Consider the following 22,868-nt stretch of genomic DNA (forward strand, 5'->3'; position numbering starts at 1 on the left):
CGGGTAGAGGAGCGGGAGTGAGCGAGAACAGTATGGCGCCCCACATGTCTGTCTGTGAGGCCCCCACTTCACAGCTAATGGGGACTTTACTGGGCAAGCATGGACCGTCAGCCGTTTAGATCACAGAGTCTCTTCTTCAGGTAAATGAGCTCTTTAACAAATATAGTAAACCCTTCCCTCCTTAGAAAAGCTCTTTCTATTTAATTTAGGGACTATAATTTCCAATGACACGACAAAGCCATGGGTAGAAGTGGCAGGAGTTGTTCAAGCAATATAATTCAACATATTATACATATGTATATGACAAGGACTGTGATAAGAACTCAGGATAAAGTGATGATGAAGTAATAGTCTTTGCTATTGAATATAGTGGTAAAGTGAACAGACATGAATTACTATATAAAAAGCCTCCTAACACTGTGGTAATCTAAATGGGAGGGAAGTCCGGAAGCGAGGGGATATCTGTATGTGTATGGCTGATTCATTTTGTTGTGCAGTGGAGGCTAACACAACATTGTAAAGCAACCATACGCCAATAAAAATTAATTTTTTTAAAAAAAAAAAGCGTCCTAAAAGAGGTTTCCTAAGACCTGCAAGCTAAGGAAGGGTGCTATAGAGATTGCAAGTTGACCGTTGCAACATCCCTCTCTCCTTCCTTCCTAGTAACTTAGCCCTGCTTTCTCGTTTGCACGTTTCCACCTGGAATGAAAGATTACATCTCCTATTCTCGGTGTGGCATGAGCCCTTGTTGACATAGCGAATCTACCAAGCCAGCCTGGACAACCAACTTTCCAGAATTATTTTATGTGAGAGATGGTTAAATTTTTCTTTTACACCATTATGTAGGGGTCTAACAGGTGAACCCCTAAATATGGTACAAGGGCTAGTCAGAGGCAGAGAAAAGGAAGAAAGTGCTGCTTGGAAGAAAAAAGCAAACGATGGAAGACCTCTGAGAGCAGAGCACTCTGCTATTGTAGTTTTTCATACCCTACTTCTAGTAAAGGAAGACCTAAAATCAGAGCAGCTGCTTCTCATTCTAATAGAGTCACAGTAGATAAATGAAACCCTGGCCCAATACATTTAACAGAAAGACCAGCACATCAACACATCACCCAGCATTCTAGTAGGCAATGAGCTCACACAACAGTGAGGGCTCCCATGAGAAAGCACCAGTAGTAAGCATATATATATATTTTTTTCTTTTATTACCTTTGCATTTTGATTCATAGTTAGAAAGTCTTTCCTTACACCTTAAAGAAGAATTCATGTTGTCTTCTAGTGCTTGTGTGCTTTCGTCTTTAACCTTCTGAGCTCTAATCCATTTGGAGTTAATTCTGATGTTCAATGTGAGATACAGATCTAATTTTATCTTTTTTCCAAATTGCTCTCCTATTTTCTGGTCTCTCCCTCTTAACTCTGTTCCATCGTTCACACCACTGCTTGACCTGTCTCCCCAAAACATACCTTCGCACACACGCTTCTCCTGCTCAGTGGCCACAAACAGCTTCTTGTCACCTGCTGCATCAAGCCGAAAGCCTTCATGCCAAAAAAATTAAAGCCCTCTATAATATTTACCATCCAGCATATTCAGTGCATCTCCATAATCCTAGACTGTAACAGTTTTCTGGTCTTTTAAACTTAAATGTAAGAGCTAAAATTTATATAAATACATACACAAAATTGGTATATAGGCTATATTTTTAAAAATTTTTATTGTATATAATCTACAACTCAGTAAAGTTAAACTATATAAATATATACCTGTTATTGTACACAACATTTTGGTTTACATTGCGTATAATAGAAGAATGAGTTAGAAGTGATTTTCCCCTGGGAAGATAGTGTTTTACAGAGTGCTCTGTTCAGACCATGAGCTCATTTAGGACCCAGAGGTCTGTCCTGGGAAAGTCTTAGAAATCAAATATCTCCATTTTATAAGAAACACAGTTGCATATTCTGTTTTAATTTTTTAGGGATTTCCTGTGTGTATCTGTTATATCCACTGGCGACTTCATTGCTACATTTGGTAATAGTTACAGAATTATAATTTGAGTTTCAGATTTTTTTCTGAAAAACTTCAACAGCAAAAAACTGAAGGTAAAAATTGAACAACATAAAGATAAGGAAATGACAAAAGAACTCTGCTATAGGAAAGTCAAAATTCTTTGGAAAATTTTATAGGAGTTTTTTGGGGAAATTTTATAGGAGAGCTAAATATTTCTTGAGCACCAGTTCATGTAAATGTCATAGTAGTCTGTGATGATGTAAGCTTTGGCCTTCCTCAGAAATCAGCATCCAGGCCACTGCTGGGAAAACTGCTGTTTATTGCTGAGCCCTGGATTGTTGTTCTGTTAGCAGTTGTCTGTATATGATCCTGCCTGGCATGGTTGTGTGACTTCCAGAATAACTGGTTATTGACTGTCTCGAATAGAAAAATAACACTACCAGATGTGAGATGAACAAGAACTGTAATTATTATTAACATATTTTTGGAAGCTTTTTCACTCTCTGAGCTTTCCGGAGCAGAAAAGAAAAAAATGTATATAAGTATACGATTCTGGATTTTCCCTTTTCTTCCGTGGGCTTACTCTTAAGTATGGCTATGACATTTGGAAACATGTCTTTATTTTAGCCTATTCTTCTTCATTGTTCTCCAGTGTACATGTTCAGTTCATAAGTTCTTGTTATCAATTGTTCTACTACTTCCTTCCTCTTGGCCTATTTGCTTTTCAAATACTGTACTCTGATGAGGCATCCCCTCCCTCTACCATCTTCCTATGTCATATGTGTGTCTGTGTGTGTATACACACACACATATATATATGTTAAATATGACTAAAAGAATGGGAGATGTCTTAAGCCTACAGAGGCATGTGGACAGGAAGAAAGTATTGATTCTAGGCAGCCTGCTATGCTGCCTGACTCACATAAGAACTTTAGGCCACTGTTGGCGCTAGCCAGTGAAATCATTTCTCTTTCTCTCTCTCTCACCTCAGCTCCTATCCAGGCTGCCTTCCAGAGTCTCTTTGAGCTCCCTTGGTTCTCATCGGAGCTCAGCGGACTCCTAAAATACCTAGAGAAGTCATCCTTACATGCATCTGCCTCAGGGACAGCTCTGTGATTTAATAGAGGATTTTAACCTTTATCTAGCCCTGTGCTTGGCCCTACTTATTTGGATTCATCAACTTGCTTCTGAAGTTAGCTGCTGTATCAGATCCCACAACATAAAACTTTTCGATATTTTCACGAAGTTTAGTGTTTACTCCTATTCATTTGTCAGTTTTATGTGCCTTAAGTGTGCATTCTAAAATCCAGTACCATTGTATTAACAGGCTCTAACTAAGCTTCTGCATATGTGCTTGGAATATCCATGTGTACATATAATTACTTCACCTACTCCCTGTGATATTGTCATTTTTTTTTCCGTAGATCTTTTACTTTGGTTTACCCAAATGGAGACCAGGTATACTAGTCCTATAATGAATGTTCGTTAGATGGTAATCTGAAATTAGCTGTGTGTAGCTCTAGTGCCTTAGAATTTTAATGACTTTTAAGTAAAGCTTCTAATGAATATCTTCTTATATATATGTATAGCAACTATATGATTAAAATTTTTTAATTGTAGCTTTTCAGTCTCTTTGTTTTAAAGTATTTTAGGTAGCTATTCTATGAACGAGACTCCTTGTTTCCCACACCTTACCTCTTTCCTGAATTCTAACTTCTGTTTCCAACTGTTGGCTAGACATTGCTATCTGGATGTGCCTCAGGACCCTCAGGTTCAGCACATGGAAATATTCAGTCAACATTGTCTCTGATAAAACACTCCTCCTCCTGGGTCTGTTACCCAGTGGCTCAGTTTAGAGATGTGAGAATCACCTGAGGCATCATCTTTCTCTCCCTTCCTTCCATTGCTTACCATATCCCTTCAATTTTACCTCCTAAGTATATCTTAGATTTGTTCCCTCTTCTCTGTTCCTTCTGCCTTGGTCCGTGCCTTCCTGGGCTACTGCAGTGGATCTAATGGGCCCTCCTGCTTCCAGACTGTGTCCTCTCCAGCATACCCTCCACACAGTGGCCAGCCCGCTCCCCCTTCTATTTGATTAAAGCTTCTCAACAACTCTCCCTTTCCTGCCACATAAAGTCTACGTTTCTTCCCATGGCTTAAAAAGCACTTCCTAAGCTTGTCCCTGTTCCACGAAAGCATTGGGCATCCTCCCACAGCCCCATTCAGTCCACCCTCTGTAAGGCCACACCCCTCCCACTCTTCAGCTCCAACATAAGTAAACTCAGTAAAGGTTTGTTGAATGAATAAGTCCACAAATGAAATGAAAATATCCATCATGAGTTAACAAAGAGGTGCACAAAGGTGAACAGCGTTAACTCTGCTATCCAGAAATTAACCGGTTTATTACTTATTTAGGGTCTTCCGCTCACTCTCCCATCTGAGGCCAACAATTGGGGCACTTTTCTGGATACTGCATCTGGCTGTCAGAATGTAAAATTATAGAATGAAGAAGCAGTGCACAGATCAGTGTTCATACTCAAGCAAAAGGCAAAATAAGAGAACAGGATGAGAATAATGGCCGTCATGAGCATTCGGGCTGATTTGAGGGCATTGGTAGGCTCTGCGAGGTTTGTGTTTCTATGATCCTATAAAACGAAGGGCTGGCATAATGAATGCGAGAAGAATTTGATAAAAATGATATGTGGCTTTTCACTTTAACATCAAAGATCATTACTCAGCAATATACATGATTGTATTTTATAAATAAAGGTACGTTCATTCAGGGTAAACTCAATACACAGACCCGAAAATTAAAACATTCACCAAATAGTGTTCTAATTTCTTTTATGTTACCTGAAGCTTTAAAATGAAGGCAATTAGAGACCATGGTACAGATGCACTAGAAAATAGCACCTATTTGTTTATTTAAGCTCAGTCATATTATACAGAATTTCAGAAAAACAAAAGAACTTAGTAACTTTAGGAATGATTTTGTGAATAATGAAGGGAATGTCACCTCTGCAAGTAATACCTGAATAATTTAAGAAATTTGGGAATAATATATAATGTAAAAGACATTCCAAAAGAAGAAAATTTCTTCAAATAAAAATGGAATTTGTACACTAATTTATTCCATATATGTAGCACATGCTGCTAACCCAATATCAGTTTCTGTCCTGAAAAACTAAGATCAGGACCAATGACTTCCAGATCCATCTGTCTGAGTTAGGGTTTGTTGTGGCAACCAAAACAGCAGCAATAAGATAGAAGTCTCAGTGGCTTACAACAGTAAACATGTATGCCTTGCTCACGGGTCTGCGGGTCATCTGTGGCTCTTCTGGGCTTGGCTGGACTCAGGTTCAAGCGTGCTGCACGTGACTCTCGTTCTGGCCAGGGAGTGCGGGGGGAACCCAGCCGCACCACACAAGCAGATTTAAAACCTCTGCTGGAACGTGGCACATGCTACATCTAGTCACATTGGATTGGTCAAAATCAGTCTCACAACAAAGGCAAAAGGCAGTGCAGCAGAGAAATATACACTACCTATAAGAGGTACTGCCAAGTCACGTGGCAAAAAGTGGGAGCGCATAATCCTTTTACAGAAAGTGGAATAATCGGGAATGCTAATCTAATGTACCACAATATCTCTCATATGCTTTTTGAGTAACTATCCTCTTTTTGGTCTGGCCATGTATGTGTGGGCTGTTTGTATTCTGTCAGTCTCACTCAGGTACAAGAATCTGCTTTACTTCCTTCTGCCATCAGCCTGACTTGAGAGTATCTTAATACCTCTGTAGAATAGCTGACATGACTTCTTAATCTCTCAATCTGTTATAGTCAAGATGTGCAGAGCACAGGTTTCATCTAATGGTCTTTGCATCTCAAACAGATTGTTCCCTTCTCTGAAAGGCCATTTAACTTCTTATCTGTATCCTTCATTTGAGTTCTTACTTAACTTTTTAATATATCTTTTGCTCCCTTTAAAATATAGTTTTCCTAGGAACATGGTTTTTAGTTGCCAGTCATTTTCTCTCAGAATTTAAATGCTATTGCACCTATGCTGGCTTCCCTCATTGTTGCTGAGAAGTCTGCTAGTATTCTAATTTTCCCTTTGTAGCTCACCTGTTTTTTCTCTCTGCTTTCCTTTAAAGCCTTCTCTGTATATTTGATATTGCCCAATTTCAACACCAAATGTCCAGATGTGGATTTATTTTTATTTGCACTGCCTACTAGAAATTGTTCTTCCTATATCTGTAAATTTTATATGTTATCATTTCTAGAAAATTCTTAGTCATGATCTCCCCCAAATATTCTCACAATTCACTCCTTCTGGGACTCTAATTAGCTGTATGTTGAAACTTTTCACTCTTTCCTCCTAACTCTTAACTTCTTTAATTTTGTTCATTCCCTGTTTATCTGTACTACATTCTGGATAATTTCTTTACCTCTTTATTCCAATCTACAACTTTTTTTTCTCAACTATGTCTTAATGACTACTTTTACCCATCCATTGAGTTCTTAAGTTCCACAAATATGTTGTTCGTGTCTGAAAATTCTCTTTGGTTCTTTTGAATGATTTCTTACTCATTTTTGTGATTCCATGTATTTCTTCCTGTAAACATTTTATATTCCATAACTGATAATGTCAATATTTGAAGTTCTTGGGGTTCTAAATCCATTGCTTTTATTTCTGCTAAGTGTCACCCAAGTGTGCTTGGTTGATCTTTGATAATGAGCCTATATTTGGTTGATGTTAATCTGGGTAAACCCTAAGGAACTAAATTAAGGATGTTTTCTGCAGAGTTTATGTTTCTATTTCACGGTGCTACAGGGTGCCTCTTTGACATTGCTCAGCTTAATCCTCTGGGGAGGCAGAGGCTGAGCCCTGAGACCTTGCCACTGACACAGGCTTTGTCTGAAAGTTGGTCTAAAAGTTGATATCCGCATTTGTTTGCAGGCACGTCTTGCCTTTTATGTTTGTTTACTGTTTACTTGTTTACTGTTCTGCATTGCCGTTTCAGCATTGTGTTTTTGTTTTGTCTTGCGCTTTTCCTTTAGACTTAATTCTTCTCATTTTTAACACTCCAGAAATGCAGTGAAAATTGTTTTATGCAGGAGCTATTATTTTCAAGCAAGAAGGCTTTTTCAGAGCATCTAATCTACCATCCTGCCAGGAGTGGATGTCTTGGTGATATTTTTTACTCTGGGTTTGTAGCTATGCTCCTAATCACTGAGCTTGCCAAGAGTTGAAATTCCCAGATAAATGGAGCATGACTTAAATTATTTTAAATGTAAAATATCAGAGTTAGAACACCTAACTGACACTTCCCCTCTCAAAATGGACCCTATATCAGGACTGGTTTGCTTAATTCACTGACCCTCTATGCTAATGAGATTATGTGATTCAGTTAGGTTTGCTCTGTCTACAGAGTGCAAATAAGTCTGCTACCATTGCTGAAAAGGTTACTCAAAATATCAGTCTTACTGAATGACGAGTTAATGATATAATCTCATGAAGAAAGGTTAACATAATCACAAATACTTAGCTAGTATAGCTGAATATCTAAGGTTTTACTATAGCTTCATATATGGAGGCTATTCAAGTGAACATTGCCATTGTTGGCCTAATATCATGAGCGTGGGATTCCTATATTTATTATTCTATAATTTATCTTTTTGGAGAAAATCTTATCTATTAATATAATTCCTTCATTGACTATCGTATGTCCTTTCCCTCAAAACAGAAAGTGATACTAAACAGCTAATGCATAGGTTTTGTGAATGAAAGACTAGAGACTGTGGAAATAAGAGGCATTTAACAAGCCTATACAGTGTGAGTGTTTAGCAAATATCTTGATTGAAAATATTGATTTAGCAAGATAGTAACTTATAGCTTATATGAAAAACAATCACACACTTCTGAAAGTGAGTTAATATCAGGGTTTTCTGACCATATTTAAATTATGTTCTGGATTTCAGAACTTTATATGTAACAATGGCTTCTAAGATGTGAATAAAAGTTACAGTAGAGGCTAAGAAAATGCCCCTACCTCTCTGCCAACCCCGCCCCCCCACTATTAAACTAGGTAATTAGTCATTTCAGTAAATAAATTCCCTTGAATTAGCGAGAATTCTATTGAATTATGCTATTTATTAAATACTATATTAATATGAGCTTTTATACTGTTATTGCCAAAAATATGAGTGCTACCCACAGGAGATTGGAATGAAGGAATAAACTGATTCAGGCAAGGATCAATAAAATACACTTGTGCAAATTTGAAGTTAATACCCAGGGATGAATCAGTTTGTACAAGTCTTCCTCTCAGCTCTGCATGAAGCCCTCTCTGGAGCTTCCTTACCAACTGTGTCTCCAAGGAAAGAGTAAATCCATTCACCCTTATTTAAACACATATATTATATCCTTGTGTACCTTTTAACCATTTGGGCTTCAGTTCAAATGCTGGATACTCATACTAAGTAAATCAAAGTTAAAACGTATTAAATGAAACACGTTTCAGTACTTGCACTCTCCGTCTTTAGAAACCAGTAATGAATGAGCCTAACATGTTCTTAACTATTATTTATAATTATGGAGTTCTGAATTTTTTATGTTAATATTTCAAAGATTAACTTTGAAAAGCTTAACACAAAGGGATGGTGATTCAACTTTTTAACAATTTAAATCTATTTCTAAGGCTTAATATTCACGAAGAAATCGAAATTAAGTTCTTTGAAATCTTGACATTTCTTCTTTCTCCAAAAATTGTGTTTTCATGGAGTATATATTTAAACTTCAAATAAACTTGTGATGGGCAATTCATGGTATTTAATTGCACTTAAAAATTCATGCTTAAAGTTTCAGTACCAGAAACTAGCACCCATCATCTTGTTAGTAGAACACAAAATGTAAGAAAAACTGATCACTCTGAATTTTTTTTACATGAACTAAGGCAAATTTTATCCAAAAAGACCTCGAGGCTAATGAAGAAAAAAAGGTGCTTGAAATATAAGAAAAAACCTTGAAATACTTCTTTTCATTGTTTTTCCTTTATTTTCTTTGTTGCTTTCTCTTTTGGTTTGAAAAATAAGATGAGAACACATCTAAATGTATCTGGAAAAAGTCTTAGGGAATTTAGCTCACTTCTTAAAAGAGAAAAGAACTAACTACATTATGTGATAAATAAAATATTTTCTATTTGAAATTCCCTTTGAATCTTTATTCTATCAAAGGCTGGAATGAAAGAAAGAGCAATGAAAACCCCATCTCTTATGATTTGTGATGACAATAGCCATTTGTCACAGGATAGTTTTTCAGTGCTGCTATGATTAATAACAACATATAAGAGAACCTGTATCATTCCCTTACAAAATCCTATGTCCAAATCAGAACTACAAAATGTTTCATATGTCTACATAGACATTTCTCAGAATTTCATAGACAACAAAATTCTACAATGTCCTTTTGTAGACTCTTTATCATTACACTAGGATCAACTGAATCCTACAACCAAAGTCCCTTTCTATACTTTAACTTGCACTAACTATGCTGTTTTAAAAGCTGCTTTCAGGATGTAAGAACTGAATTATAATTAATATTTTCTAATAGGTATGCAACATGGGATTGAAAGCAAGAATAAAATTATCCATTTTAAAAAAAGAATATGATTATAGAGGAAGTAAATGAAGTTTAAAATATTGTGTGAGGGCTTCCCTGGTGGCGCAGTGGTTGAGAGTCCACCTGCCGATGCAGGGGACACGGGTTCGTGCCCCGGTCCAGGAAGATCCCACATGCCGCTGAGCAGCTGGGCCCATGAGCCATGGCCGCTGAGCCTGTGCGTCCGGAGCCTGTGCTCCGCAACGGGAGAGGCCACAACAGTGAGAGGCTTGCGTACCACAAAAAAAAAAAAAAAAAAAAATTGTGTGAATGTCTTACAATAAGTAACTATTAAACACAGGGCCGTATATTTTAGTTATTACTTTCTGTATGTCATTTGAAAGCATTTAAGTGCATTTGAATGGAAGTAGGAGTTCTTCACGTATTTGCCAGTGAGTAGTTTTTTTGTCACTTTTTTATTGCATGAAAAATACGCTTGCAAAAAGTTTCGTCACCTTTTCAGTGTAAATCTATATCCCTTTCTATTTGAGAATTTCTGTATACGTTTGGATTTAAATTAAGAGCAAATTGTACTACATGCTCTAAGGGGAACATATTTTTAGAGTGATTTTAAAAAATGTTTCTTATCTAATAATACCAGAGTCTTATATATGTCTCTCTGTGCATACTATAATAAATTAATGACCCAGAATACAACTGTAGATTTAAAATAAAATGAAACCAAAAAAGAAAGAATGAAAAAGATAGGCTGCATAGTGACAAAGACCATCTCCTCCCGTGCCAGTAAAGTTCTAGCTGTTGAGCATGCTCAGACACAGGGGAGGCACTGAAGTTACTATATCAGAACTCCTTCTGAGGTTAAGGAGCATACATCTAATAACTCAATTGCTGTGAACTCGTTGTTATTTTTCTGGTATTAAGCGTCTCTTCAGCCGCAGATTGATTGCAATGTTCCTTCTACTTCATTTCATCATTCTGATGGATGTCAAAGGTAAGGCTACTGCTTTCTTGCTTGAATGAGTGCAATTCCAAAAGAACAGAATACTTCTACTTGGTTCTATCATATTTTTAATACACTCATTGCAGTGTTTGATAAACAGACATCCAGTTTGCATTGTCATTATCACTAGTTGCCTATAGTCCCATCCTAGCAATTTCTAGATGCAACAAATTTTTCATGGAAACTTGCCTTTAAATGTTGTTAAAATTGTAATAAGATAGCTTTAAAAAACAATGTTGAAGAAATCAGTTATAATGGAGAAATTTTTTTTAGTATTTGAAAAAATGTATGACAATTAATAACTTAAAATTTTGCCTTAGGAAATTTCAACCTGTTGAAATCTGTTCATAAATCTTATATAATTGTTAGTTGCCGTGTTTCATTGTTAACATAGTTAAACTGGGAACTGCAAAGCCGAAGGCAAATCTAAAAATCAGTATCTCTCCCTAAGAGCAAACCTATGGAAAATAAAATAATTAAAAATGGACAAAAGTTGCCTATTCAGATAATTCTATTTTCTGTTTTTTATTTTTAAACTTTTCATTTTAGCCAAACTGCTCATTTTCAGGTTGGCAGTATTTTTATTGTAAAGCTGAAAAAATAAAATAAAATTTAATCTTCCCCTGGTTTTAAAGAAAAATATAGACTTGTTTTGTTATGAGCGTGTCCACATCTATTCATCATACCCAAGGCATGTTGGGTTTATTATTATTATTTTAAAATGTATTTAAGTTCATAGTCTTGCTTAAAGACTTTTGATAAACCTCTGAGACTAAAGTTAGAATTCAAAATTATTTTTCTTTTCTGAGAAATTCGTTTTAGGTTTTTAAAATGTTTAATTTTATTAAATGAAGTCAACTGAATATTTTAAATATTGAAATAAAATGCAGTATTTATGAGCAGTCATTTAAGAACTTCTAACAGATAAAAGATTTTTTAATATTTAAATTTGTTTGAATTTGAAATACTAAAACTTTGTTGCAAATTATTTTAAAAATATTTTAATACATGTAACATGATTTTTGTCTTATATTTTAATCTTTCTTACATGAAAACTTAAGTGTTATCTAAGGAGAAACAATCTATGAACTCATTTTGCAGGTAATACAGTTGTAGAAAGCAGTCTACTCTTGATATAAGGTCTTCTTCCCTCAGAAGTTAATGCCCTATGCACATTTATAATATTCACTTCTTTATGATTTTTAAGGATAGACAGTTACAAAATAGGTTCTTGGATTCAACACATTTCATAGAGGTTATCTATGCCCTTAAAAAATTCTTTAATGTACAAGACTGTAACTATAGTTAACCAGTTTTAACTACTTTTGCTTATGGTAATGCATCTAATTGATTTGCCTTAGAAAAACAAAATCTTTATGAGAAGAAAAATATCTATTACTAAAATAATGTTTCAAGATTTACCACAAAGTAATGGTGTTCTTTAAAAAAAAGAAGAAAAGAGGGCTTCCCTGGTGGCGCAGTGGTTGAGAGTCTGCCTGCTGATGCAGGGGACACGGGTTCCTGCCTCGGTCTGGGAAGATCCCACATGCCGCGGAGCGGCTGGGTCCGTGAGCCATGGCCGAGCCATGGCCGCTGAGCCTGCGTGTCCGGAGCCTGTGCGCCGCAACGGGAGAGGCCACAAGAGTGAGAGGCCCGCGTACGGCAAAAAAAAAAAAAAAAAAAAAAAAAAAGAAGGAAAGAAATTTTAAACATGATTTTTTTTTTATTTCTAAGTAAATGTCATATTTAAAATCCATAGTATCAATCTGATATTTGATTGTAATTCCCTGGAAATTTTTACTTTCTAATTTTATATTATTTTCAATTGATAATTTATATTTAAAATCATTTATTTTCAAAGTTAGATATGTTAACCAATGCTTTGGTATCTTATTCCTACTTATAAAAATAATAATTTGCTATATATATTAACAAAATTTTTTTCTTTTTCACAATAAAATTAGAGTTAAATTAGTTAAAGCAGTTAAAATTATACAGTTAAAGCAGTAAGGCTCTTTATCATAAACAAAGAAAAGTCATTTAGAATTATGTAAGAGTAAAAATTGCTTTTTAAATTTAAATGAATATTTGTGATAGATTCTTAGACCAGATCTAAACAAAGGGAAAAGTTAACAATTATATGATTGTCTTTTCTCTTCTGGCCATGATCACCCTTGCATGCCTAATGAATAAATGATACAACCATCTTAAGCTACAGACATTAATTGATAAGTAAAGATAACATGTCTCATTATCACTTTTTTCATGTATTTTGTCATCCATTTATGCACTGGGTATCCTTGTTAACCAGCTTCAAACTCCCTCCAAAAAAAAGTTTTTTATGGACTAATTATGAACAATATTGCAAACCAGAAAACGTGGGCTTATATGGGAAACTGAAAGCATGAAGTATTGAGAATGCTACTGGATAACTACCAGTTACTACTTATTCAAATAATTTGCTAACCTTGAAAAGGTAGTCATCAAAAGCAGGGCTAGAGCAGCATTTGGGCGTGAACAGCATTTGCCTGCCCCCTAATGGACTAGTTCAAATCTCGTCTTGGTCCTTTCTCAGTAATGTCCGTTCGACTTGGATGCTGTGACTTAAGAAAACGTTTTTGAACTAAATTTTAATTTCACACAATTATGTCCATGCTGCCGATAGCTGTGAAAATCAATTATATTGCAGGACAGTCATACTGAGAGGCCACAGCAGCACCACTAATGAAAAAGAAACTCACCTGCTTCAGGGCTGAATGGAGCCTGCTGTGAGGGAAGAGGAAAAGTATCAGAAACCCAGAAGTTAAGGCCATTTGAGATAAGTTATCTCTAAAGGCACTAACTAAATACATCTCACAACAGATGTTTATTCATTTGTTCATCTTACTCTGAATGAATGTGACCAGATGCAATAAAAGATTTTTAAGGACTCTCACTTGAAGTGACAAAATTGGCTGTCACCTGAATTTTAAAGACGAAAATGGGGATGTTGCTTCAAATAAGCTGACGTTGAAAAATGGCACATTCGTCCTAAGAAGTTGTGGCTTGAATAAAATTCAATTAACTAAGAATAGTTTTTGTGTACATAGTTATATGATGATAAATGCACAGACTTTTTAGGAGTATATATATGTTTGAGAACCAAAACAGCTTGGTTTCCTTGTTTGGTAAAAATGTCGCTTACCATTCATCTGGCAAAATGAATGTGCTTGGTTTATATAAGAAATCATAGTGGAGGGCGTCCCTGGTGGCGCAGTGGTTGAGAGTCCGCCTGCCAGTGCGGAGGACACGGGTGCGAGCCCTGTTCGGGGAAGAGCCCACATGCCACGGAGCAACTAAGCCCGTGCGGCACAACTCCTGAGCCTACGCTCTAGAGCCCGTGTGCCACAAGTACTGAGCCCACGCACCACAACTAATGAAGCCTGTGCACCTAGAGCCCATGCTCCGCAACAGGAGAAGCCACTGCAATAAGAAGCCCGTGCACTGCAACGAGGGGTGGCCCCTGCTCGCCACAACTAGAAAAAGCACATGCACAGCAATGAAGATCCAGCGCAACCAAAAATTAATTAATTAATTAAAAAGAAATCATAGTGGAATTAGAGGAAACATTTTTAAGTGCTTTGTTCGCATGCATCAATTCTTCATCCCTATAATTCTAGATATTGTGTGTGTATAGAAAAAAACTAAGGTTGCAATAAATATTGTTCTCATCAGTGGTATATCGCTTTTTTTTTGCCCAGGGAAGTTCTGTGTTAATAGAATATGTTTGATAAGGGGAAGATAATGTTATCTCCCAGTTCCCCAGGTGTGAATTCTTTCTTTTTTGGAGGCCTGGACATTTTCATGAAGTTGGAGGGGTTTTTCTCCTGCACATGTCTCCCTATGAGTGGTCTCAGAATTGCCTCAACAGAGTCCACTGGAGTGTTCAGTTCTGAGCCATAGTTGATGAGTATCTCAGGGATTTTACCTTGTGGGTGATCCAGTTCCAAATCTCATGCTCAGTTTGCAGAGATACCACCACTGCTTTCCCTACTGGCCATGGGCAAGGGGCAATATTCAAATCACAACCTCAGGTGGTCAGCAGAGGCATTTCATCCCCCATGCATTGTTAGGGGCTCTGTCCCAGCAGGTAGCTTCATGTAGGTCCCAGCCTCTGCTGGTCAGGCTGCATTCAGCCACTTTCTCAAACAGGCATGGGAGCCAGATCTAACTGCTCATCCAGTCTAGGCTCCTGTCAACCAAGTGGGCTTAGCTCCTCTCACAACAGCAGCTTTTTCTCTGTTCACGTTCTGTGGAGATTCTCTCTTCAATAAACTGAATATTTCAGTGAAAAAACATAGTAACAGTCTTCTCTATCTTTGGAAAAGTAAATGTTGTGGGAAGCATATTTAGGATTTGCTCACAATAGATCATCTTTGACCCAAAGCTCAGAAAAGAAGGTAGTTTTTAATTCTTCAGATTTTGCTTAATCAGAGACTGGACATGAAAGGGCATACACACCAGAGATTTGAAATCATGAAGGGGTTAGGATAGGAGAGGCAGCAGAGTGGCAGGGATGCTAGATTTAGGGGTGAGCCAACCTGTGTTCAAGTCACAGCCCTGATCCTCTGAAGCCTTTGACCTTCAGCAGACCAGAGAACCTCTCAGCCATAGCCAAACATAGGTGCAATTACTGAATTGCTAAGAATCACTTGTGATGATGGTAAAGAAATAGATTCTAGGACTCTAACCCCCCCATAGATCTGACAAGTCTAGGGTGGGGTGTGGGACTCTGTACATTTAAGAAGCATTCTAGGTGGTCTGATGAATCTACCCCATAGGTCACACCTCTGGAAGCACTGTTAATTGCACTTAGCACATCAAAAATATGAGTAGGCTTTTTTTTCTGTAAGGGATGCTAATTCCTTGTTATACTCTTTGTGCATACCAGGATTGTTAATTGGATTCACTTGGATTATTTGACATGTTAATACTACCTGAAAAGTCTTATTTTTTCACTTTTGGGGGTTATAAGGACAAATTAAGTATTCAGCAAGGGAATAGCTGATCTAATGATCAATATACTGACTCAGTAGACAGTAAAATTCAAAAAAGTATAATTAATACACAAGTTTAGGTATAAAGTAGTCTTGTTGCTAATTAACACTCCCTCCTTAAGAAATAAGAAATTAGTAAACCAACGACACAATGGTTTTGCTGAGTACACAAGAAATTAAAGATGATACAAACAGATGGAGAGATATAGCATGTTCTTGGATTGGAAGAATCAACATTGTGAAAATGACTACTACCCAAAGCAATCTACAGATTCAATGCAATCCCTATCAAACTACCACTGGCATTTTTCACAGAACTAGAACAAAAAATTTCACAATTTGTATGGAAACACAAAAGACCCCGAATAGCCAAAGCAATCTTGAGAAAGAAAAACAGAGCTGGAGGCATCAGACTCCCAGACTTCAGACTATATTACAAAGCTACCATAACCAAGACAGTATGGTACTGGCACAAAAACAGAAATATAAATCAATGGAACAGGATAGAAAGCCCAGAGATAAACCCACGCACATATGGTCACCTTGTTTTTGACAAAGGAGGCAAGAATATACAATGGAGAAAAGACAGCCTCTTCAGTAAGTGGTGCTGGGAAAACTGGACAGCTACATGTAAAAGAATGAAATTAGAACAGTACCTAACACCATACACAAAAATAAACTCAAAATGGATTAAAGACCTAAATGTAAGGCCAGACACTATAAATCTCTTAGAGGAAAACATAGGTAGAACCCTCTATGACATAAATCACAACAAGATCCTTTTTGACCCACCTCCTAGAGAAATGGAAGTAAAAACAAAAATAGACAATATGGGACCTAATGAAACTTCAAAGCTTTTGCACAGCAAAGGAAAACAAACGACGAAAATACAGCCCTCAGAATGGGAGAAAATATTTGCAAATGAAGCAACTGACAAACGATTAATCTCCAAAATTTACAAGCAGCTCATGCAGCTCAATATCAAAAAAAACAAACAACCCAATCCCAAAATGGGCAGAAGACCTAAATAGACATTTCTCCAGAGAAGATATACAGATTGCCAACAAACACATGAAAGGATGCTCAACATCACTAATCATTAGAGAAATGCAAATCAAAACTACAATGAGGTATCACCTCACACCAGTCAGAATGGCCGTCATCAAAAAGTCTAGAAACAATGTTGGAGAGGGTGTGGAGAAAAGGGAACCCTCTTGCACTGTTGGTGGGAATGTAAATTGATACAGCCACTGTGGAGAACAGGATGGAGGTTCCTTAAAAAACTAAAACTAGAACTACCATACGACCCAGCAATCCCACTACTGGGTATATACGCTGAGAAAACCATAATTCAAAAAGAGTCATGTACCAGAATGTTCATTGCAGCTCTATTTACAATAGCCAGGACACGGAAGCAATCTAAGTGTCCATCGACAGATGAATGGATAAAGAAGATGTGGCACATATATACAATGTAATATTACTCAGCCATAAAAGGAAATGAAATTGAGTCATTTGTAGTGAGGTGGATGGACCTAGAGTCTGTCATATAGAGTGAAGTAAGTCAGAAAGAGAAAAACAAATACCGTATGCTAACACATATATATGGAATCTAAAAAAAAAAAAAAAGGTTCTGATGAACCTAGGGGCAGGACAGGAATAAAGACGCAGATGTAGAGAATGGACTTGAGGACACAGGGTATGGGAAGGGTATACTGGGACGAAGTTAGAGAGTGGCATGGACATATATACATTACCAAATGTAAAATAGATAGCTAGTGGGAAGCAGCCACATAGCACAGGGAGATCAGCTCAGTGCTTTGTGTCCACGTAGAGGAGTGAGGTAGGGAGGGTGGGAGGGAGACTCAAGAGGGAGGAGTTATGGGGATATATGTATATGTATAGCTGATTCACTTTGTCATAAAGCAGAAACTAACACACCATTGTAAAGCAATTATACTCCAATAAAGATGTTAAAAAAAAAAAAAGAGTAAAGGAGAACTGCTCACTGGCTATGCTTGATCTGAAATCACTTTGAATGACTTTTCATTTTCAATATTATATAGTATACCATTGATAAATATACCACAATTTTTATCCACCTTATTTTTTTCAAGGACGTTTGTATTGTTTCCAGTTTGGGGCTATTATAAGTAATGTTTCTGTGAATATTGCTGTCTGTCTGAGTCTCTTGGTGCACATGTGCATGCATTTCTTTCTTTTTTTGCGGTACACGGGCCTCTCACGGTTGTGGCCTCTCCCGTTGCGGAGCACAGGCTCCAGACGCGCAGGCTCAGCAGCCATGGCTCACGGGCCCAGCAGCTCCGCGGCATGTAGGATCTTCCCGGACTGGGCCACGAACCTGTGTCCCCTGCATCGGCAGGCGGACTCTCAACCACTGTGCCACCAGGGAAGCCCAGCCTCTACATATTCTTAATGGTGACTTTGTTTTATTTTTATTTTTGGGTTAACAGAAGTTCTGAATTTTAATATAGTCTAATTTAGCTATCTTTTATGATTAATGCTTTCATATTTTGTTTTTTATTTCCCTTAAAATCCTACCCTAAAGTGATAAGTTTTTTCTCCTATATTATCTTCCAGAAACTCCATTGTTTCACCTTTAATCTTTAGATCCATAATCTACTTAGAGGTGACTAACTCCCAGTACTGCTCTGCAGTGCCACTTGGTCCTAAATCAAATGTCCGTGTGTATCTGTATTTTTCTGAACTTTCTGAATTATTGTATCATTATCATAAGTCCTGATATACAGGTAAACAGTTCTCTCACCTTGTGTTCCTTCCTGTCCTTTATCGTCACCATATGCCTTGGAGAAACAGCTTATCCGTTTCTACGCACACATACATATATATACACGTACACTCCTGGATTCTTATTGGAATTGCTGTGAACCCATAGATCAATTTGAGAAAAGAATTAACTCCATTTATTTAGGTCTTTTTCTTTTTAATGTCAGCTTTTCAATTATATATATATAAGGCTGTTTTTTAAAAAAAATATTTATTTATTTTTATTTATTTATTTTCTTTATTTTTTTGGCCATGTCGGGTCTTAGTTGCGGCACATGGGATCTTCGTTGTGGCGCTTGGGCTTCTCTCTAGTAGTGGCGTGCAGATGTTCTCTCTAGTCGTGGCACGTGGACTCCAGGGCACATAGGCTCTGTAGTTTGCGGCACACGGCTGTCTCATTGAGGCACACGAGCTCAATAGTTGTGGCACGCGGGCTTAGTTGCCCCGGTGGCATGTGGGATCTTAGTTTCCCGACCAGGGATCGAACCCGCATCCCCTGCATTGGAAGGCGGATTCTTTACCATTGGACCCCCAGGGAATTCCCCAGTTTGAGAGAATTAACTTCATTTATTTAGGTCTTTAATGTCTATCAGTAATTTTATATACTTTACATAAATGTCTTGCAGGCTTTTGTTCGATGTATTCCTAAATATGACACAGTTGATGCTATAGTAAAAGTATTTTTTAAACATTTCACTTTCTAATTGTTTGTAGATGATATATAGAAATTAAATTGATTTTACAGAAACCTTGATAAACTCTCTAGCACTAATAATTTATTATTTTGGATTTTTTATGTTCACACTCATATCATTCATGAATAATGACAGTTTTATTTCTCGCAACTTGTATATGATTGATTTGCTTGCCTTGCCTACATTTGCTAAGTCCTCCACGACAGCCTTGAAAAGATGTAGTAATGATGGACATCCATGCCCTGATCCCAACCTCAAACTAAATGTCTTCAGAAAGTTACCATTAAGTATATTATATGCTATGGGGTTTTATTATAGAATATTTAAATATTTTATATAGAATATTCTAAAAATAGAATGTTTTCTGTTTTTAGTTTGCATAGTTATTTTAAAGTCAGGATCAGATCGTTTCCTCTCTGGAGCTTCTGTTGTAAGCAAAGTTAAAGACAAGTGACAAACTGGGAGAAAATATTTGTGAGTTACAGAACAGAGGGCTAACTGCCCTGAAGAATTCCGGTCAACATTGCCAGATTTGGTTTTCTCACACATAGTTCCAGACACTGTGTTCCAGGCCACTGCTGTCAGGAATGAAAGTTTCACCAGTCCGTGAGCAAAAATAAGTTGGTTTTTTGGTAAAGCTAAATGTATTCCTTTCAAAGGATTGTCTTTTCTTCTGTGCATATATTCTCTCAAATTTTTAGCAATAAAATACCGTTTTTCTTATTATTATAATGATGGTAATTTAGGTTTTTTTAATGTTCTTGTTTGACATACTAAAATACTAGAAACTCTTTGCAGGTCCCTCTAAATTCTCTAATTGATTTGATTCTGACCCAATGCATATCAGTGACATTCAGGATTTTGACAAAGAAAAAAGGAGCCAATGCATTAAGGAGATGGGTGGGAATAGAGACAGGGCCATTAGAGAGTGTGGAGAAGAAGGAAGTAAACCAGGGCAGTGAGACATCACAAAGCCAAGGGAGAAAAGGTTTCATCCGGGTGACTGTGGTTGGCCGTGTGAAACGCTGCAGAGAACTAGGTAAAATGAAGACTATAAAATATGTCTCGTGTTAGTAACAAAGAGTACATAGTGATTCCAGTGGGAAGGATTTCAGTGGAGCAGCACTGAATGCTGGGAACTGAAGAAAGGGTGGTGAGGAAGTGGAAACAGTGGCTAGTATGATCTTTCTGAGAAATTTAACTTTGAAGAGAGAAGGGTGTCTCAGTTCCAGTGTGACTAGAATAGGATTTGGGTTGGTTAGTTGGTTGGTTAGTTGCTTGCTTGCTTGACTGGTTAGTTGGTTGATTGATTTGTTTGTTTTGAAGATGGGAGATGATTGAATAAGATTAGTGTGAACAGAAAAACCAGTGGAAAGACAGGAATATTGGAAATACAGGAGAGAAAGGAGATAATGGAGAGAGATTCTGAGAAGAGGAGATGAAGTGGAATATAGAACAGAGATGCGAGGCTTTCCCATGGGCAGGAAGGGAGCCCATCAACCTTTGTGCATCATAAAAGAAGCACCCAGGGCCTCAGCCTTGTACTGTGTGGCTTCCACACAGCTCAACACTAGCAGCTGTGTGAACAGTGCCCCGTACTTGTGCGAGGTACATCCTGCCCAGTCATATGCAGCAGCCTAGGATACAGGTAATATGTAAGTTGATTTGACTAGAATTTGAGAGAATTACCACCAAGAAGAACAGCCAGTGAAAGTCCCTAGAGACAGCAGTCAACCACTCAGAGAGGAATTGGAAGAGAGAGCCGTGAAGGGAAAAAGCTATCATCTTCTCTCCTCTGCACATTTCCCTTGCCCAGTTTCTGTCAGGTGTCACCCTGTCTCTTTCATAATCACCCTTTCCATGTTCTTCTTCCCTTCATCCACCACCAGTGTTCATTCTCTGAGTTCATTGTACACAGGCAGATTTTAGGAAGAAGCCAGTCTCTCAAACTCACGCAGAACAAGATAGGAATTTAAATACTAAAAGACAAGATATGAACCTAAAAGAATGCATCCCTTAAAATGAAGCTTAAGCAGTTTACTGGTCAGTAGAAGAGATGTTTTGGGAAGAGAAATCTTTCTTGTGCCTGCGTATACCTTAGACCCCACCAAGAACCATGGTGTTCAGTTTGTGACCCACACATAAAAGCACCCAGCCAAGGGGGATATAGGATGGAAGTCCATCCCTGGTGAGGATGATGTTGGCAATTTGAAATTCTGGTTTTCTCCTATTTAAATCAACACATATTGAACCTATACTCTGTCCCACATAGTTAAGCATCATTTCCCCAAATCTGTCCAAACTTTGGGCAATAGTCTGAAGAGGGAGATGGGGGGATGGTTTCTGCAGAAACTCTGTGCGTAGGATCCTGAAGGACATTCACCAGTCAAAGAAGAACACTACAGAAAATAGGGACTTAGAGAAACTCAGTTAAGGTAGGAATCCTTGAAATGGGAAGAAGTTGGGGTAAATGTGTGCATGCAACTGGATCTGAATTCTACACATACTGACTGATATGGCCACACAATATTGTCAGAGCTGGGAGGACTGAACAGTAGCATAAAGGGACAAGATTTCTAACTTCAAAAAACAACCACCAAGAGGGTAATTTCTCTCCATTCACCTTAACATAACCACTTTTTAAGGCAGACTTTACTAGTTTCCTTCAAACAAATAATGAATTGGGTGCCCTAGAAAGGTGAGGTTTTAGTGGTGCTCAGACTCTTCCCAGAAGGAGGGGGGCGTCCAGTAGGTGGATTCAGCGAATGAACTGGTTCACCTTTGCTTCACTGAGTAGCGCTGCTGCTCCTCTTGGAGATCCTGCCACCTGAGCTCCAGGTGAGAATGGACATTGTCTGCCTTGTTGAGGTAGCACGTAGTACGCACTCAGCTAAAATTTCCTAGATGTTAAATGAATGTTTCTTCCTGTGCTACAGTAACTGGCTCTTTAGAGTAAATGGCAGAGGCTCCCCTGCATCCGAACTGGATTAAACTCCACTAGGAGCAGTGCACGCTGGGAAATGGCCTCACTGGCCACGTTCCTCTGGGCTCCCTGTGGGTGGTGGGACCTTCATCCCTGGCAGGGCTATGGAGAGAGTCTCAGCCAGAAAACCAGGCTGAGATGATAATGACTTTCTTCAGCTTCATACAGGACAAGCACTGGCAGAGAATCAGAGAAAACAGAGAGGGTCTTGATCACCTCCGTCGATTCTCAAACTGAGCACCTGTAAGATCATTCTCACCGGTAGTTTCCCAACAAGGAAGGGGTTTGTGGGCAGCAAAGTATGTCCTTAGGCAGCAGTCAGTTGGTTTCCAAAAGCTATCAAGGAGTCATTTTAGAATCCCTTTGCACAGATATGTCCAGAACATTGACCAGAAGAGAGACGAGAAAGACCATTATGGAGAAATGTTCTTTCATATGTTCAAACCTCCTCTCAGCTGTGTGTTTGACACAGGTCCCATAGAAACTGCTGCAGAAACTACTGACACAGCTTGTATGTAGGCATCCTCCGTTTTTATAATCCCCGAGTTTCAGTAAAACTATCTCCACTTCCACAGATGGCAGGAGGAATAGACAGCATAATATGCTGTCTACAGATGGGTATTGATTCTTTTTCAGTATGCGCCAAATACAGCAAGGATTCTTTTTTTTTTTTTGCGGTACACGGGCCTCTCACTGTTGTGGCCTCTCCCGTTGCGGAGCACA

General features: G+C 37.9%; 1 protein-coding gene across 2 annotated transcripts in view; it reads left to right on the forward strand.

The window, feature by feature from the left end:
- Positions 1 to 10,571: 10,571 nt before the first annotated feature.
- Positions 10,572 to 22,868, forward strand: part of RXFP2 (relaxin family peptide receptor 2) — a gene marked incomplete at both ends in the record, with an annotated part of 61,424 nt that continues 49,127 nt past the window's right edge. For both annotated transcript variants that reach the window (XM_082859738.1, XM_082859739.1), the window contains one exon: positions 10,572 to 10,614. In XM_082859738.1, the coding sequence (XP_082715864.1) occupies positions 10,572 to 10,614 (43 nt within the window). The remainder of the gene's footprint in view (positions 10,615 to 22,868) is intronic.

Source organism: Leucopleurus acutus (assembly GCF_964270905.1).
Source record: "Leucopleurus acutus genome assembly, chromosome: 18".
NCBI lineage: Eukaryota > Metazoa > Chordata > Mammalia > Artiodactyla > Delphinidae > Leucopleurus > Leucopleurus acutus.